At 42.4% G+C, this 18,084-nt stretch overlaps 2 protein-coding genes and 1 non-coding gene across 9 annotated transcripts in view; 1 reads left to right on the forward strand and 2 right to left on the reverse strand.

Moving 5' to 3' along the window:
- BECN1 (beclin 1) overlaps positions 1-10,658 on the forward strand; it is a 20,009-nt gene extending 9,351 nt beyond the window's left edge. For 2 of the 7 annotated variants that reach the window (XM_011381176.2, XM_011381175.2), the window contains exons 3-13: positions 2,941-3,008; positions 3,897-3,955; positions 4,398-4,466; positions 4,617-4,707; positions 4,814-4,950; positions 5,109-5,303; positions 6,197-6,343; positions 7,604-7,753; positions 8,246-8,306; positions 8,756-8,898; positions 9,635-10,658. In XM_011381176.2, the coding sequence (XP_011379478.1) occupies positions 2,941-3,008; positions 3,897-3,955; positions 4,398-4,466; positions 4,617-4,707; positions 4,814-4,950; positions 5,109-5,303; positions 6,197-6,343; positions 7,604-7,753; positions 8,246-8,306; positions 8,756-8,898; positions 9,635-9,803 (1,289 nt within the window). In that variant the 3' untranslated portion in view covers positions 9,804-10,658. Of the gene's footprint in view, positions 1-849; positions 1,010-1,281; positions 1,411-2,940; positions 3,009-3,896; positions 3,956-4,397; positions 4,467-4,616; positions 4,708-4,813; positions 4,951-5,108; positions 5,304-6,196; positions 6,344-7,603; positions 7,754-8,245; positions 8,307-8,755; positions 8,899-9,634 lie in introns of those variants that run through there. The other 5 variants (XM_011381174.2, XM_011381179.2, XM_011381177.2 and 2 more) reach the window with 5 other exon arrangements.
- On the reverse strand, positions 2,584-2,691 carry LOC111732189. Its single transcript, XR_002777454.1, has one exon. It is a non-coding gene; the product is annotated as a U6 spliceosomal RNA (small nuclear RNA).
- Positions 10,659-10,928: 270 nt separating the features above from the next.
- CNTD1 (cyclin N-terminal domain containing 1) lies at positions 10,929-18,017 on the reverse strand. Its single transcript, XM_011381173.1, has 7 exons — positions 17,603-18,017; positions 14,646-14,721; positions 14,248-14,416; positions 13,139-13,301; positions 12,501-12,645; positions 11,776-11,872; positions 10,929-11,208 (listed from the first exon to the last, which is right to left on the reverse strand). The coding sequence occupies exons 1-7, from the start codon at positions 17,769-17,771 to the stop codon at positions 11,038-11,040; spliced, it is 990 nt and encodes a 329-aa protein (XP_011379475.1). The 5' UTR covers positions 17,772-18,017; the 3' UTR covers positions 10,929-11,037.
- Positions 18,018-18,084: the final 67 nt, after the last annotated feature.

Raw genomic sequence — 18,084 nt, forward strand, 5'->3', positions numbered from 1 at the left:
AGAGTCTTTAATAGTTACAAAAATTTTTATTTCTAAGAAGTAAAATTCAATATTTCCTTTTTTGGCTTCTGATCTTCATGTCATGCTTAGATAGGTCTTCTCCACTCCAAGATTATAAAAAATATTCACTCATGCTTTCAATGAGTACTTTTAATCATAGTATTTTCGATGCTTAAAATTGTGACCAATTGGTGTAACTTCTTTTGGTGTAAGCAGTGAAGTAGAAGATTCAGCTCATGGCTATCTACATGGCTCTCTGGACCCACTTACCACTTATTAAGCAGTTCATTTCCCCAATGATTTGAAATACTAGCTTTAATACCCACTAAATCCCCCTGTATACCTGGTCTATTTTTGAATTCTGTTGTTTCATTGATCTATTACTGCACCAAGACAAAAATGTTCTAGTTTTATACTACATTACAATACGTTTCAATATCTGAAGTTCTCGACTTTCCCTGATTAATAACTGTAATTTTATAATACAAAATAAAACACAGTAAAGTTTACCTCCTAACCTTCCGCTCCAAGTGTGTCTACCACTCTCTCAGGAGCCTTTGAAAGAAAGCCCAGCTCTCCAGAGGAGAAATTATTAAAACTGATATTGCAGAAAGCATTAAAGTGGCTCCGTTCAGAAGTGACAAATCTGAAGAAAAGTCACTGAATTAAAGAACAGCGGAGGCTCCTCATTCTCTCCCAACCCAACTCGGTCCTTCCACTTCTCGCAACCTTCTCCCACCCGTCGATGCCGGCTGAGTTCCCCAGTTTTGCCTCTAGGGGCCGCAGCGGGTCCGGTAAGCAGGAGGACCAGGACCGACCTCCTGGCTCCTCCTGCAGCTGCAGGCGTCGTGGCGTAACGTCCGGTCAGGGCGGAAGTCCTCCGCTGGCCGACCGGGAAGTAGCTGAAAACTGGGCGATGGCAGTTCTGGAGGCCTCGCTCCCGGGCAGACCCGAGGCCACGGTGCCCCCGCGGTAGACCAGACCAGGGAGGCGGGCTCCGGGCCCCGAGGTGAAGAGAGTCGAGGGCTGAACCGCGCGACCTTAGCAAGGAGCCTGGGAACCCTTACGGACCCTATTGCAGCCCCTCCCTAACTGGGCTGTAAACTGCCTTTGCTGGGGCTGCCCCGGAAGCAGGTCCTGTGGGTATCGTGCCTCTCCTAGAGGGAAAAACGCGGGCGGGAATTCTCCCCCTTAACCACACCAGCAAGGCAGGGGTAGCCCAGGATACGGGGTTCAAGAGTACCGTTTCTCCCTAACTTCGCCTGCTCTCCATCGCCGCAGGGATGGAGGGGTCTAAGTCGTCCAGCAGCACCATGCAGGTGAGCTTCGTGTGCCAGCGCTGCAGCCAGCCCCTGAAACTGGACACGAGCTTCAAGATTCTGGACCATGTCACCATCCAGGAGCTCACAGGTCAGCGAGACCTTTGGAAAGAGGATGACTGAGATCGTTGAAAGTGGGCGGCTTCGGAGTTGAAGGTCTTATATCCGTGTAGTCTGCTACAGACTCGCTGTGTAAACCTAGGAAAGTCAGTTAATCTCTCTGGCACCCTGTTTTCTCATCCTGAACATAAATGAGTTCTGACATTGTGCTTCTGACAGCTTTCTGTATCAAGGAAAGGTCTTTAGTTTTCTACTCCTGCTGTTTTAGAGTAAAGGAATGTGTATATATGTAATATATGTAATAAAGGCATTTCTTGAGGACTTAACATACTGCAAGCGCACTACATACATTACCTTGTTTAGGCCTGTAACAACCCTCATGGATCATTTTACAGATGAGGAATGACTCAGAGAGCTTAAATGACTTACCCAGGAGTCAGCAAGTGATATGGGGAGGAACAGAGTCTCATAGTTCCAAGAAGTGAGATGAAGTTAGAAAAAAAGACTGAATAGGCAGTTTAAATAAACTCATGGGTCTGGAGTCAGCCTGCTTGGATTTAAATCCTGACTGTCATTTACTAGCTGAGTGACTTTTGTAAGTTACTTCATCTCTGTAGGCCCAGCTTTCTTAGTTTCTTTATCTGTAAAATGTAAAACGACCTGAAGGTAGTTGTAAGGATCAAATAGGACAAAGAACATAAATACTTAGGAATAATATCCTGGGCAAATAATACTCAATAAATGTTAGCTATTGTTATTACTACCTGATTTCTCTTTTTTCAGGGGAATTGACTAATATATTTTAAACTTTTTATTATGAAAAATTTCAAACATACAGCCAAGAGAATAGCATAATGAACTCTTGTATACATTACCTAGCTTCAACAATTAACTACATTCTCTCATTCTTATGTTCTCTATACCTCTACTCACCTCCCATTCTCGGTCAATTATTTTTTTTATTTTTATTTTTATTATAGAAAACTTCAAAGTATATAAAGAACCTCACATACCCATTACCTAGCTTCAGTAATTATCAATGCGTATTTAATCGTGTTTCATCTACAGCCCCATCCATTGCCCTTCCACTACAAATTATTTTGAAGCAAATTCCAAACATAAATATGTAAATATTTTGGTAGCTATTTTTGAAAGATAAGGTATCTTTTTTTTTTTTTTCGCTTCACAAATTTGCATGTCATCCTTGAATTTGCATGTCATCCTTGAATTTGCATGTCATCCTTGCACCGGGGCCATGCTTATCTTCTCTGTACCATTCCAATTTTAGTATATGTGCTGCTGAAGCAAGCACGATAAGGTGTCTTTTTAAAAATGTAACCATGATACCATTATACTGGAAAAAATGTTAACAACTCCATAATCTGATTTAATGGGAACAAAGAGAAGAAGGTAAGAGATTCTTCTTTTTGTAAGTGGTACTTTAAGAAGAAGGTGGAAGTGGGGGTGGCGATGAGGATATTGTCAGTTCTTTTCCCACACTTTCCCACATACCTCTTCTTGCTTTGATAAGATTCTGACTCAATATTTTCCTTGCCCTTAGCTCCATTACTTGCCACAGCCCAGGTGAAACCAGGAGAGACCCAGGAAGAAGAGGCTAACTCAGGAGAGGTATGAAAACACTGGAATGAAAACTGGGTTTCTGCAGGATACTTGGTGCTTCTAGACTTTTGGGATTTCTGGTTAACGAGAGACTTTCTACATGATCAGGCCATTGTGGATCATTGGAGGTACAGAAGTACACTTGAGGTCACAAGGTTACTGAATGAGGCATCCATTCAAAAATGTGGAGAGAGGCCCTTCTTTATTCAAGGCAGAATTATAAGCCATTATAGGTGAGAGATGGGATGACTTATGTATCCAGGTCATCTTAGGGCATTTCTGGTTTACATCTGTTGTCCAAGCTAATAATTAGTATCCACTCCTCTCCATTCTCAAAAGCATCTTGGTTTGGGCAGCGGGTTGTATGACTACCCTAGCTAGAAAGGATTCTCAGTGTTAGACAACATGTCATTTTTAAATTGTGATAACATCAGTGATAATTTTTATTGCAAAAGAGATCTCATAAGATTTTGATCACATAAATTATCAAAGTATTGAAAACATATAAATTATCTACTTTGTTCTATGGCATAGCAAACTTTATTGCAGTCTGATCTGGCTTTTTCATTGTGCTGTGATTTAGAGCATCTTGCCCCTACCTCTGACTAGTAAGTGTTGAGAAAATGCAAATTTAACTATAATAGAGTATAATATAGTTAGAGAATGCTGTTCCCCACAAAAAATCAGATGAAACTTGGGGTTTGTCTATACCAGGGGTCCTTTCTTAGTGCCTATATCCAAAGATTAGCCAAATAATACCCATTTCTTAAGTCTTTGTGGTTTATTAAGTCTCATGGTTATCAATCAAGGGTAAAGCCCAATAGTTCTGAGGCTTTTGGGGAAATATTCTCTACCTCTAAGCCACAAGAATTCTAATGCCCCTTATTTTCTTCCCAGGAGCCATTTATTGAAACTCGCCAGGATGGTGTCTCTCGCAGATTCATCCCCCCAGCCAGGTGCCTACTACTCCTCAGCCCCCTGCTCCTTGCCAAAAACCAGTAAAATTTTAACTGAACCCAAAATTGAGACCTGGATCCAGGTGATGGAGATGAATCATCACCTAACCTTTTGGCTCTTCCAGAAAAGATGCATTCCCTTATGCCGGCCCATCACCTTCCAATACCGATTGAATTTTTCCTGTAGCTGTTCACATAGTGGGAAGGGATAATAGCTCTTATAATGAAGAATTGAGAAAAGGGAGCGATTGACTAATAGAAGAGAGAGCTCTTGAAAAGTTTAAAACAACAAATGTTAGGCGTTCAGGTCCTTAGTTAACGGATGCATGTGAAGGTGGCCGGCAAGGGCTATAATATTAAGAAATGATCTTTCCTGATTCTCCTTCCTTTTCTACTGTAGACACACACATATCAGTTTTTGATGCCCCCTCTCCCTCCTTAGTTCATCCAGGCCAACCTTCGTGCTGAGTGCCCCTGTGGAAGACCAGCATGGCCTTCCCTTGGGAGAGAGGTACCCTTGGGAGGTCAGTTGGGCTAGGAGTGGGTGTGCACCTTGAGGCCCCTCAGCTGGTGCTTGAGAGTCTCTGCCACTGGCACCTCAGTAGGTGGAAGAGGCCTCTCTGCTCCCTCATGTGGCCCATGGGCGGGGGGCTGTCTGCAGGATGATGTCTACAGAAAGTGCCAATAGCTTCACTCTGATTGGGGAGGCATCCGATGGCGGCACCATGGAGAACCTCAGCCGAAGACTGAAGGCAAGTCAGCCTCATTCCAGCATCAAGCAGTGGGCCTGGTTGGTAGAGGGGGTGTCTGGGCCAATAGTATGGGGCAAACCCTACCCTGACTCTCCCACACTTCCAGGTCACTGGGGACCTTTTTGACATCATGTCAGGCCAGACAGATGTGGATCACCCACTGTGTGAGGAATGCACAGATACTCTTTTAGACCAGCTGGACACTCAGCTCAATGTCACTGAAAATGAATGTCAGAACTACAAGTGAGTGCCTCTGGAGCCAAGACCTGGAAACAGATCTGGATCTTAGAGCTGTCACTGCTGTGAGACTGCTTGGCCCTTACCCAAGAGCTATGCTCCACCCAGGTAAACAGAATAGCAGTTTCCCTTGGGTAAGCATATTCTTCCTATGTCCTTTTCAGACGCTGTTTGGAGATCTTAGAGCAGATGAATGAGGATGACAGCGAACAGCTACAGATGGAGCTAAAAGAGCTGGCATTAGAGGAGGAGAGGCTGATCCAGGAGCTGGAAGATGTGGAAAAGAACCGCAAGATCGTAGCAGAAAATCTTGAGAAGGTCCAGGCCGAGGCTGAGAGACTAGATCAAGAAGAGGCTCAGTGAGTGATCACCCTCTTCTTCTATCTTCCTGCCCTCAAGGTCCCAGGAGGGGAAATGGCTTCCAGCTGAATGTGTCTGATTAGTCTGTAAGCTGCAGTCAACTGTCATCCTGCATATTGTTTCCAGGCACTGTTTGTAGAGGTTTGTTGGGAGGGTTATGTATGAAGGGTCAACATGATTAAGTGAAAAAAGTGTGTTAGTTAAACAGAGAGCGGAGAACCAGGGCTCTAGTCACAGCTCTGTGATGCAGGGACCCGGGCTCAGTCTGGGTAAGTCTGCTGCACCCGGCATCCTCCTCTGGGCAGATGTGCACATTGGCCTACATTTGTTCTTTCCCAGCTCAAAGATTTCATTGATGCTCTTGAGCTAAGAGAACCCTCTATTGGAGGAGACACAGTGTCCACACTAACCGAAGTTGGGGAAGTGAAGGACAGAAAACAGTTAATTTTTCACAGAGTCGTATAACAAGTTCCATTGGAAGTGGTGTTCATGAACTACGTAAAGGACAATAAGTACAATGTTGAGGTGAAGTTACAGAAATTCACTTATGGCCAATCCATCCATGGAAGAAGTCACTCTTGACCCCCTCATCTGATTTCTGGAAAAGATCACAGACATCCAGGAGGTGTTTGGTTCTGGTTTGAGAGAGTCCTTTTTTCCTTCCCTTTTTGCATATGGGCAGCGGGAGTTTGAGACATTTCTGTCCCTCCCAGGGAAAACAACTAGGGCAGATATGTTCTTTTGAGTGTGGTCTGTGTCAAATCTAAAAGATGCTGTGACTAGATGTAACCATAATCACTAAGACTAAGAATAAATTGTTGAGAGGAGTGGTAACAGAGAAATTTTAGCCCCCAACCTAACAGCCTTCAATGGCCACCTTGGCTGCTCATAGGTATCAGAGGGAATACAGTGAATTTAAACGACAACAGCTGGAACTGGATGATGAGCTGAAGAGTGTAGAAAACCAGATGCGTTATGCCCAGATGCAGCTGGACAAGCTGAAGAAAACCAACGTCTTTAATGCAACCTTCCACATTTGGTAATAAGGGCCAAAGGGTGAGGAGCATCTGGGAAGCACTACATATCTGGAACTTAGCTATTGGCCACTAAGCCAGGGTGCCCACCTCCCACAAAATAGGACTGTATGTCATGTTCATCCCATCTAGGTTTCTTTTATTCCTTGTGATAGGATAGGCATAATCAAGGGATTAGCATTCTAGAGCTTGGTGACATCCAGTCTTCCGAGAAAAGGGAACGATCTGAGCCATCCAGCCACATGAAATTCTGGTCCTCTGCCTGGAACTGATTTCTTATCCCCAGGGTCATTCAAGTATTAATTTATTCAACATTTTATCCACTTAACTATCTGGTAGGCACTGTGCTAAGCACTAGGAGGGCAACAGCAAACAATACGCATTCTGTCTTCTTGTTGTTTATCATCTCCTGAAAGAGATAGATAAGTAATAGACAATTGTAATACAGTGCGATAATGGTTAACTTAGGGTGCTGTGGGAACACATAAGGACATTACCCAATGTGGAGAGGCCACATGGAAAGTTTCCCCCAGAGGAGGTTGATGTTTAAGCTGAGATGTGAAGTAGAAATCTGCAGATGAGGGAGCTTGTTCCTGGCAGAGAGAACATCATGTGCAAAGAAACAGAAGAAAGGCGAGTGGTGAATTCGGAGAACTGAAAGGAGTTTATTGTGACGAGATTGAGTGTAAAGGGGGGAATAACAAGATGTGAAACTGGAGAGTTAGCAATTCCTAAAGGATCTTATAGGCCTCACGAAGAATTTAGACTTTATCCAAAAGGCAGTGGGAGCCATCAAAGTATTTTAGGCAGGGAAGCGACCTAATTACATCTACGTTTGTGATGATAGCTTTCCCTGCAATGTGAGAAATGACTTGGGGGAAGAGGGCAGCATTTTTAGTAAGGAGACTTGTCAGTAGGCATCTAAACAGGAAAAGAGAGAATTGGCAATGAGTTTGCAGAGACATGGACAGATAAAATAGATTTAGGAGGTAGAATCAACAGAATTTGGTGGTTTTGTTGGGAGAGGGAGCTGAGAGCATTCAGGGATGATGCCCAGGTTTCTGCTTTGGCATCTGAGCAGCAGGTAGAAAGATGATGACTCACATTTCAGATATGTATTTAAAGTACCAAGTAGAGCTTGGATATATGAATCTAGAGATAAGGAGAGAGATTTGTGCTAGATTTTAGGTGAGAGAAAGTCTCAGAAGTTGCTAAGTTTTAAGTTTACCTTGTACTTTTTCCTGCCCTTCTGCCTTCTTCTATAGGCATAGTGGACAATTTGGCACAATTAATAACTTCAGACTGGGTCGCTTGCCCAGTGTTCCTGTGGAATGGAATGAAATTAATGCTGCCTGGGGCCAGACAGTGTTGCTGCTTCATGCTCTGGCCAATAAGATGGGTCTGAAATTTCAGAGGTAAATGTAGCCCTTTCTTGGAATGTGGTATGTCTTTGATATAATCGTATGTCCATTCTGGTGCTGCTTCCCACTACGGCAGGAGCCCTGGGTTCCAACAGATGGGAGAGTTTTCTGTCTGTAAAGACTGCTCTCGTTTTCCCGTTACCATAATGCTCTTTCTACTGATCAGCAATCCTTGAGCCGCGTGACCATAGCCATGGTCTCCAACCTACCATCTTCAGAACCTTAGTGTTCCTCAAGCTGTTTTGTTTTTAAATGTAAACCAAAACATACATCAATCAACAAAGGCCCCCAGGCAATTGTGTAATAAATGTACTGTGTTCAGTAAACAAAACCTTAAATATGGAGCCTATGGGGAGGTGAAAGAGGAGTGGGAATAATAAAAGAGGTCCCTGGGTAGGATGGAGTCTGAAATCACTGGGTTCTAACATCCCAATAATCACTTTAGGAGGAGTCCTGTATCCATCTCTCTATGAATCTCTTTTTTAGGTATCGACTTGTTCCCTATGGAAACCACTCATACCTGGAGTCTCTGACAGACAAATCTAAGGTACTCTGGGAAGTTCCACTTCCACTGGAATATAAAATTCTTGTATTTCCTAATGAAATGGTTTACTTTTGATAAATGGTATTATTCAGTTTCTTTCCTAGAGTTAGATATCTCATGAAGAGCCAGTGTCTTGTTCAATGTCTTGTCTAGTTCAGGATTAGCTCTTTGAGGCCTATAGAGAAAATTAGGTTTTTACAATCTGTTGAGAAGTGATGTGGGCAGATCAGAGGAGAATGTGTGCTGTAGGATGGGGAAGAAATCGCTATGAGGTAGATGTTTCACACATTTCCATTGATGGTAAAACATTTCTAGGTGCATTGTTATTTGCCCAAGGTTAGTGTTTCCAGTGGAATATGTAAAGAAGACTTGAGAGACTGATAGGATTGGGAACAGCCTCTGATAGCCTGTCTTGGTGCCACACCCATAGCCAGTTCTCTCTTCTTGGGCAGGAGCTGCCGTTATACTGTTCTGGGGGGTTGCGGTTTTTCTGGGACAACAAGTTTGACCATGCAATGGTGGCTTTCCTGGACTGTGTGCAGCAGTTCAAAGAAGAGGTTGAGAAAGGCGAGACACGTTTTTGTCTTCCCTACAGGTCAGTATCCCCCGTGTTGAATGAACCTAGAGTAGGAACAAATTGAGCAGAACTGAAGGGACAGTAATGGAGGAAAAACAGTATAAATGGTGGGAAAGCAGAAAATGGTGCAAAATCACATGACACTGATGGACAAACACTGATCTAACACTGCAAGTGGGACAGAATACCACCACCTGGTCCCTGGGGTAAAAAGAATGTTGCCTTAGGTGGTTTGGGGGATTTTCTTGGCACAGAGCTCAAATTCATCCTCCAGTTTCAGGAAAGTTTCCCTGTAAGCCCTTGGAAACATACAAGAATGCTTCCTTTGGTCAAACTGTATAGGTGCCCAGTAATGGATGGAGACTGTAGTTCAAGAGAGTAAGGCTAAGCAGCTTCTATCACCCCAAAACAAAGCGTTTATTTTCTTCTGCTTCCCTTCTCTCCCCATGAGTTCAGGGATGCCTAGGAAAACAGTGAGGAGTACTGTAACCTTCACTTACCCTCTGCTCCAGGCTTCTCATCTGTTTGGGTGTGTGTCCTGTCCCTGTACTTCACAATGACAATGAGGCTCTTGTGACAGCCTTCTTGATTTTGGGCTTTTAAGCAAGTCCAAAATACACTACCATTCCTCGCCAAGAGTTCTCTAATAGATAAAGTGACGTGATTGGTCCCATGATCAAGTCCCTGCCCATTTGCCTGAACTGACTTAACTCAGATCTCAGTTACTAATGAGCTCTGTTCTGTCCATCTGCAGGATGGATGTGGAGAAAGGCAAGATTGAAGACACAGGAAGCAGTGGCGGCTCCTATTCCATCAAAACCCAGTTCAACTCTGAGGAACAGTGGACAAAAGCTCTCAAGTTCATGCTGACGAATCTTAAGTGGGGTCTTGCTTGGGTGTCCTCACAGTTTTATAACAAATGACTTTCTTTTTTCCTTAGGGGGATGTTTGCCTTAAAGGCTTTAAATTTTGTTTTGTTGTTGTTTGAAAAAAAATATTTTAAATTAAATTTGGGTACTATTAAACAGCACATGTTTACAATACCAAAAAAAAAAAGAAAAATCCACAAAAGCCACTTTATTTTAAAATACCACATGACAGTTTCCAGAGCTATAACATGCTATGTATAACTACCAGCCTTTGTTATAGTTTTGACCCTTAACCCATGCCTTCCTTTCCCTTTCTCCCCTTAAAACTAATTTAAGTTTGCTTCCGTTTTTTTTTTTTTTTATAACTGAGTTGAATTGAGATCGATATGTTTTCGCTGGATTTTATCTCTCTCAACTTCATGCACTTAACAATATGAACTAGAAACTTTTGTCTCCACTGAGACGACGAGATGTATGAGATACATAGTTGGATAATGTGAGAAAATGACATAAAAGCTTTGGTCACCATGTGATATGATCAAAAGCTTGAAATTTAACACTTCTCGCTCGGTTCTAGTACTGAATGCCTGCTCTGCTCTGTGTTAGAGATATGAAACAGTGTTTGATACTGTTTGAGACGTTATGGAGAGATTTAATTATTTGTAATAAAAGATTTGCTGCAGTCTGATAACTGCCCAAGGTGCACTGTTGGGTTTTTGTTTTACTGAAATAGAGTACTTTGTATTCTGGGAGAATTGAGTTCAAGTACAGGTATAGAAATTCTGTTGAAACATGCTTAGAGATGAGTTAGTGTTGCTTTGTCAAAAGACTAGTGGAAATAGCTGTAGAGAAAACCCTTTTTGTGTAGATCTCAATGAACAGAGACATTAAATTATCTTTAAGGAGAAATCAAGGCTGTCTCTTTGCTCCGTCAAGGTCATCCAGATGGCCTCATTTTTTGAGCCCCTGGTTAATAATCTCCATGTCTGGTGTTCTCTCAATGAAATGAATAGTTAAAGAAAAGCCATAAGTATTTGTTAAAACAAAACTGAACCAACTTAATATTCTATTTCTCCTAGCTTTTCACATTTTCAGTCTGATATGACAAAAAGGACATGCTTGTCCATCTTAATTCTTTTTCTGATGCAGAAAAATAAACATGAAGTTGGAATACAAAACACAGTTCAAAAGATACGTGCAGCTTTTGTATCCTGAGTATGAAAGTAAACAGAGGGAGGGATGTGTGCAGGGACGGAAGGCTGTTTATATTTGGTGGATTCAGCCTGCCTCACATGTTGGAGGAAGCAGTGGCCCTCAGAGCTCTGGCCGCCAGGTGGGAAGGAACAGACTGCTGTCGCCCCGGAGTGTTGGCTCCCACGCTGTGAGTCAGGATTGCATAAGAGAACGCAGCAATGCTCTCCAAGGCAATGCCAGTGATGCTCTGCAAATGCCCCACTACCTTCAGAAAGAGAGACAGATTTCTTTTTACTAGATCACTCAATGTGTTTTAGTGCACAAACAGACAAATTGCTTGGGCTGTTCTCAAGCCAAATATAATTTTGTTTCTCTGAATTTACAGAGAATATTAAATCCAGATCCCAGTGTTTACTAATGGCCAGATTACATTAGGATACCTTTGCCCTGCTAGTATTGTGGAAAGTTTCTGCTAGACATTTCATTTTGCTAGTTATAAGTTTTATGAATTATGAGGGAAATTTGGGCCTTGACATTTTCTCCTTTTGGGAGGATATACTTATTGGACTTTAATGTGATAGTGGATTTTCATCATTAAGGGAAAAGAACAAGCTGAACTTGGGCCTCCATTTCCAATTTCATAAGAAGAGAACTGGAAAACATTCCTCAGTCCTAACCTCGTTTTTCCTCTCCCAAATCCTGCTCATTCATCCTAATCCTGGGTATTGGCACTTATCTTTTATAGATTATCTTCTGTTTTTCTTTAACTAAAGGGAGAATGCTTTCTATTAAATGAATTCTGACCATGCCGGTCCTGCTCAGTGGTGCATACCTGGCTCCAACACTCATGTTTTTGGATGAAAGCACTTGCTGCAATGATTCCCACTGCCAACAGCATGAAATCTTCTTTCACTGAAACAAACTTTTCCCTGAGCGATTAAAACCATTATTAATTTTGGAGATAGAATGAAACATGATCTCCTAAATCTTAGGGTCATGGAACCTCAGCTATTAGTTGTTGATATTGATCATCTTGGATTTTTTAAATATAGAAGGAAATGATCAAGTAATAGCTAATTGACCCCTCTCCCAACCTCCCTCAAATCAACTGGGATTAAAACATGAGCCTCCTGTCTAAATGGTTTGTAGGTCTTCTGTTGTTCCATCTGTCTCCCTAACAAATGTAACTGTGAGGCTTTTTACCAGTCTGACTTTACAGTAATCAAACACTTTTGTCCAAGTTGCAACCCTGTGACTGGCTTGTTTTCCTAAAAGCAGTCCAATAATCTCAAATTATAAACAGCTATAAAAGAAGGACTAGGAAAGAAAGTATATAATTACTCGAAGTCATTTAAATTTAAAAGTAAAGGCATTTAGGGTTTTGCTGGTTGGGCTCAGTCATCTGCAGCCAAACAACAAATTGAATCAGGTAACTTGTGCAGGTTATCTGTGGACTGGATGTCTTCTTGGTAGGTAAACTCCCATTCCCCAAGTTATCATGTGATGTTCCCACCTCCCTGTTTCTGGAAGGAGCCTACCCTAAAGGAGTTGCCTTACCCTTGCAGCTGACTGGGTGTGGAGTTCTCAATTGAAGCCCTCAGCAGGCTCTCATATACAGGTTCATGCAAAAGATAGACTAGGTCGAGCAGGGTCAGGCAGGTTGCATGCAGCCGTGTGGCTGGGACCGAACAGCCATTGTATCCTATATGGAGTATGCGCATGGAAAAGAGCATTATGTGAGTTTTTTCTGATCATAATCACAGTTGTTATGTAACTAAAGCTGTTGAGCAGCTAATGTGCTTCCTGGTTGCTTTGTTCTACTGTAAGAAACCTCTTTAGCTGGAGGTCAATTTGAAAGGACAAAGGGAGAAGTAGAGAAACCTCCATCTACAGTATACATACAATTAGAGTGTTTTTGTCTGTTCTCTTATCTCATGCCTCTCTATAAAATCAACTCCTTGACCCTTGATCCTATACTAAGAGAGCACCTAATGAGTCCAATCAAAAGCCAGGTGCCGAGACCTGAGTTTCTTTCCCTGACAAGTACTAGAGGGAACACTTTCCTCAGTCATCTCAGGCTTCCTGCTGTTCCTCATTGGTGGGTTCTGCCCACTGCCCCCAAACCCCTGGGCACATTCTTATTGTCTTCTATGGAAAACTCCAACTCACAGTCCCTGACACACTTAATAAAGTACCTAGAACCTCCAGGAGCATCTCCACATATGCCAGGGGAGTAGGCAGATTGATTTGGAAGTTCAGGGATTTCAAAACATCAAGCTCTGACTCCAGAAGTTCTTCTTTCGTGTGTATATACCCTAGAGCCTGGAGGAAATTCAGGACCGTAATGTTACTGATTATCTGAGCAAAGAAAAACAAAACAGTGAGAAAAAGAGAAGGGTGTCAGAGTAAAGGTCATACATCTTGGCATAGTATACAAAGCCCTTTGCAATCTAGCCATGCCTTCATCTCATCTTTTCTCTTGGTAATTCCCCCTTACACTTGATGCCTGTCCTATAGAATTACAGTTCCCAAACCCACCAAGCTCTCCAAGCCTCTGTGCTGATTCCTGTATCTGGATCTCCCTTTTCTCTCCCATCTCTCTCCCTGCTTTCCTTAACTCCTCTCCCTCTTCCCTTAGGACCCACCCATTTTCCACACCCGCTCCTGCTTTGAGAAGTCCTTTTCTCTAAATACACTTCCTTGACTCTCCAAGGCTGATAAGGTACATTTATAGCCCTCTGTATTTACACTAATCAGGACATTTTCCCACACTATTTGCCCGTGTCTTCTCTCATTGGATAATAAGTTCCTTTAGTGCACAGACAATATTTTTACTGTTGCAGCCATGGCACCTAGTGCAGCATCTGGCTCTAGAAGGCAATAAACATTTGTTGAACAATATTTTGTTATACAGGCATTGGATAGTGACAGAAAAAAAAATTATGCTTTATAAATGTAGTGGTTTGCCTTTAGTACTGATAAGTTTGTTGGCAATTCAGACACCTTATGTAAATTGTCCTTGAATCCAAGGGGAGAAAAGGTGACCTGCATGAATGATGGCATCTGTCCAGCAATTATACTTTGGGAACAGACCTTCAGGCTATTTAATAATTGCCTCTGTGTGAGTGTGTGTGTGTGTGTGTGTGTGTGTGTGTAGGAGGTATGCTTAGGAAGCATAATCACACTCTGGAATTTCCACATGAGTAGTATCACCTAGCCTAGGAGTAGGTTTCTCACAATCACCTTTGGATGAGCTAATTTCTTTCTAACACTCAAGTGCCCATGAGCAACCCCAGCTCCTTACTTTGTAGTGGAAAGAAAGTTTGCTTGCCAGCTGAACACATGACACAAGACGCAGGATAAACTTGTTGAAAAGCTGCTCCTTCAGAGCCCTCCAATTCTGAGGCTCTGTCTTCTCTCTCAGCTGGGTTGTGGCTTGCCTGCAGATATTCTCTGCCTGTTTAACCATAAACCTATAAAGAAGGGAAGGAGAGATTAAACAATCCACACTCAAACTATGCTGTGTCTTATTCTTTCCAACAGCAATCTCAAGCTAAGAAATTTACATTTGCAAGTAATAGAGGGTACAAAACCAGGTCTCATGGTACATGGCACTAGTACTTTTTTTTTTTTTTTAAGGTTTGAGTACATTAGCCATTCTGAGAGGTACTCCTTACAAATGCCTTATGCTTAGGGCTTTACCTTTCTAGGATTTCTACAGCCTGGTAGCTCACGGATTTCTCCAGACACCATTGTTCAGACAGGAGAAAAACAAACTCTGCCAAAACAGGAAAGAAGAGCCTAATTCACAAGGTGCAACCAAAACCACTCTGTGAACTCTTGGCGTTGTGTAAAAGCCATGATGGGGCCAAGGGAAGAGGGTCAGAAGGTGAGAAAGATGAGACTGAAACAACCCAAGCTGAGCTTAGTTCCCTTTGCTGCCAATAGGCAGATCAGAGGCATGAAAAGGAGGCTGACTGAGTGCCAAAGACTTACCAAGGGCTTACCAAGCCCCCTCAGTGACCTTTGAGCCTTCCTGTGGGTCTCAGCTGACAAAAGGCTTAGCCAGTTACACATAAACATACCAGCTGGTCTAACTGGCCTCTACACCATGCTGGGAACCCGAGCTTCAAGGGAGATTCTTGGATGGATAAGAACCTTAACTCTTATATTCTGTTTGCAGTGGAATGTTGACAGGAACAGAGAGGTCCCTCCTGGAGCCTCAATATTCTTTATAATACTGTTTGTTTAGTAACCACCCTCTGGAGAACTCCCATTGCTTTACAAACACAATTCACCTTACAGCTGGACACCATCTCTCCACTACCAGTTTGTTGGGTAAATCTAGGATAGCTGAGCATCTCCCCGGGAGCAAGTTTGTTACGGTGGAGTGGCTTGTTTTGAAGACACATCCTCCAAATCAGGGAACATAGCCCAATTTGGGAAAAAAATTCCCTGGGAAGGTGGGAAGGGCAAGATACCTTGGCAAGATTTTGGGCTGCCTGTTTCTCTTTGAAAGAACCACCTCAGATAGAATTCTATTTAGTTTGCAATATCATTAGAGGGTGGAAACAAGGTTAATGTTCTCAAAAAAAAAAAACCCCGCAAAAACGGGAAACTTTAACAACAAACAAAAAACAAAATAACAAAATGGCCTCAAAAAAAAATTGAACTTCCTAAAAAAAAAAAGCTGTAAAAATCAAGCTAGCATGAGATAATTTAACAATCTATTTGACACACATTACACAAAATATCTATACAAAACCTTATCATTACAGAAACTCAATCTCTGCTAGCAGTGTCCAACAAAGAAGATAATTAGTTGAAGCAATTAAGCAAAATATCTAAATATCCCAGAACACATAATTATGTATTATTAGCTAGTCCTTTTATTTGTTGGAGTTCAGGTTTCCTTCATTTTGTTTTTATTCTGTGTGTATAATAGTTTGGTTTGATTTTGGTTTTGGCCTGGATTATAGGGGCAATTTTTTCTATTTCCCATTTTAATTTGCCAAGAAAATTTAGCTTAGGTTAGGTGACATGGATGAGGGTTACACCTCTCCCTTGGTGCTAGTTCTGTCTCCTGTACTTACAAATATACCTGCTGCTTCCACTGCATCATTTACTCCATAATGTTCTACTATTTGGCTTCTGCTTTATCCAGCCTGCTGAAATGATTGTTTCAAAGGCCAGCAAATATGTCCAAATTATTAAATATCATGGCCCTTTTGAAGTCCTCATTCCTGTTTTTTATAGCCCTGAAGCATCTGATCTCTGCTGACCATCGTCCTTCTTGAAACTCTCCTCTTGCCTTCTAAAGGTCTTTGGCTCTGTTTCTATCTCTCGAACCACTCCTTTTATGTCTTTCATACTCTTCTTCCTACCCCAATCCCCTGAACACAAAATGTTTCCCAAGAAACTGTCCTTGACCTTCTCCTTTTCCCCTCTAGGAGCTCATCCTCTGCTACAATTTCAATAGTATCATTTTGGAGATAACCCCCAAACCTTTACCTCTAGTTCTGACCGTTCTTCTGACTTACTTTTTAAACTGGCTGCTAGAAATCTTTCTCTGAATGTTTTATAAACACCTGAAACTCAGTAGAAACTCAAAACCAAAGCTATTATCTTTCCCAAACAAAAGTCACACTCCTTTCTGTTTTATTTTTTAATGTTTGTGTGTGTTTCTCTTAATGGCACCACTATATTTCCAGTCCCCTAGGCTCAACCCTTTGACATAGTCATCTTTGCCTCCCTAACTTTTTAAGTTCATCCATTGCAGAACTCTAGATTTCACCCCTGAGATGTTTTAAGTCCAGCCTCATAATTCCCTCAACCCTATCACCTAAACTACTAACACAGACTCCACTGGACTACCTACCTCCCATTTCTTTCTACTCCAATTCATCCTTTACATCACAGCCAAAATAATTTTTTTCTAAGGCAAAGGTTACAGTTGTATCACAACCATATTAAAAAACCTTCAATGCCTTTTTTTTCTTTCCTACTAAACCAAGTATAAATTCTTCAACTTGGCAGTCAAAGTTCCACATGGAATGTCTCCAAACTACCTTTCTGATATTAATTTCTACTACTTTCCCACATGCTCTGGCCAACCTGGACTACATTATACTCACACTCATCCTAAGCATCCCTATTTCCACAGTTTAACTCAGTTAGAAACGCTGTCCCCCTTTAACACCTTCACCAACCAAATTATCATCCTTCAAGGTCTACCTCAAATGCCATGATGCCTGGAGGACTTTAATTCTACCCCTACCTCACCCCATCACTCTATTTAAGCCCCATATAAGCTTGTTTCATCTAGTATGTCACTTATCTAACCATATTTGTACCTAAGCATTTGCGGATTTGTCCTAATATTCTCCAAGGATTATATACATGGTTTGAAAGCAGAGACTAGGTCTCTATTTCATCTTTCTTTTCCATCCAGAGTAGATAATAAATACTCTATACTTGTGGAAATCAAGGGTAGGGTGCTGGTGTGTCTTGTTCATCACTATAGCCCCAGCATCTTGTATAACGTAGGTACTAACAAAACTTATTTGAATGAATAAAGTAAACTGAATCACAAGGTCGGTGCCTCAAAGTCAGATGCTCAGGTCTCCCCTAAACCCGGCTCCCCTCCCCTGCGTCCACACCCACGATCCGGGTCTCCCTGAAGCTGCCCATCCGGCCCGCGGCCTCCTGCACTGCTTGCTCATTCTGCTGGGCCAAGTGGAGCAGAACGTCTTCGATCATCTCTGTGGCAACAGCTCCAAACTGAAAGTCACTGAGAGAGGCCAATTTTGGTCTCCCAGGTCCGTTCATTTTCAGAAGCCTTTTGGGGCTCTCAGACGGCTCACTGGGTACATAAACCGACCACCTTCACTTCTCTCCAGAGCCTTCTGCCACACTCTGGATTCGTCGACTCCTTCTGTGTGTTTGTCCTCGCCTCAAGTCTGAAGAAAACTCAATTCCCTCCAAAGGCTTTTCCCGCCCCAACGGCCGCTGACCCCTCAGCCAATCAGAAAGCAAGGCCGCTTTTCGACTACCCCGCCCTTCCTCAGGGCCAGGAGCCACACTCAAGTCACAACAGAAGACGCGGACTGCAACTCCCGGCGTCCTTTCGGTGGCCAAGGAC

The sequence above is a fragment of the Pteropus vampyrus genome, unplaced genomic scaffold (assembly GCF_000151845.1).
Source record: "Pteropus vampyrus isolate Shadow unplaced genomic scaffold, Pvam_2.0 Scaffold432, whole genome shotgun sequence".
NCBI classification, from domain to species: Eukaryota; Metazoa; Chordata; class Mammalia; order Chiroptera; family Pteropodidae; genus Pteropus; species Pteropus vampyrus.

Coding starts and splice junctions, on each gene's coding strand:
- CNTD1 (XM_011381173.1), bottom strand. CDS start 17,771: ATGAACGGACCTGGGAGACCAAAATTGGCCTCTCTCAGTGACTTTCAG. Junction 14,722..17,602: donor CAGGGAGACCCGGATCGTGG/GTGTGGACGCAG, acceptor CTGTTTTGGCAG/AGTTTGTTTTTCTCCTGTCT. Junction 12,646..13,138: donor GATGCTCCTGGAGGTTCTAG/GTACTTTATTAA, acceptor TACTCCATATAG/GATACAATGGCTGTTCGGTC.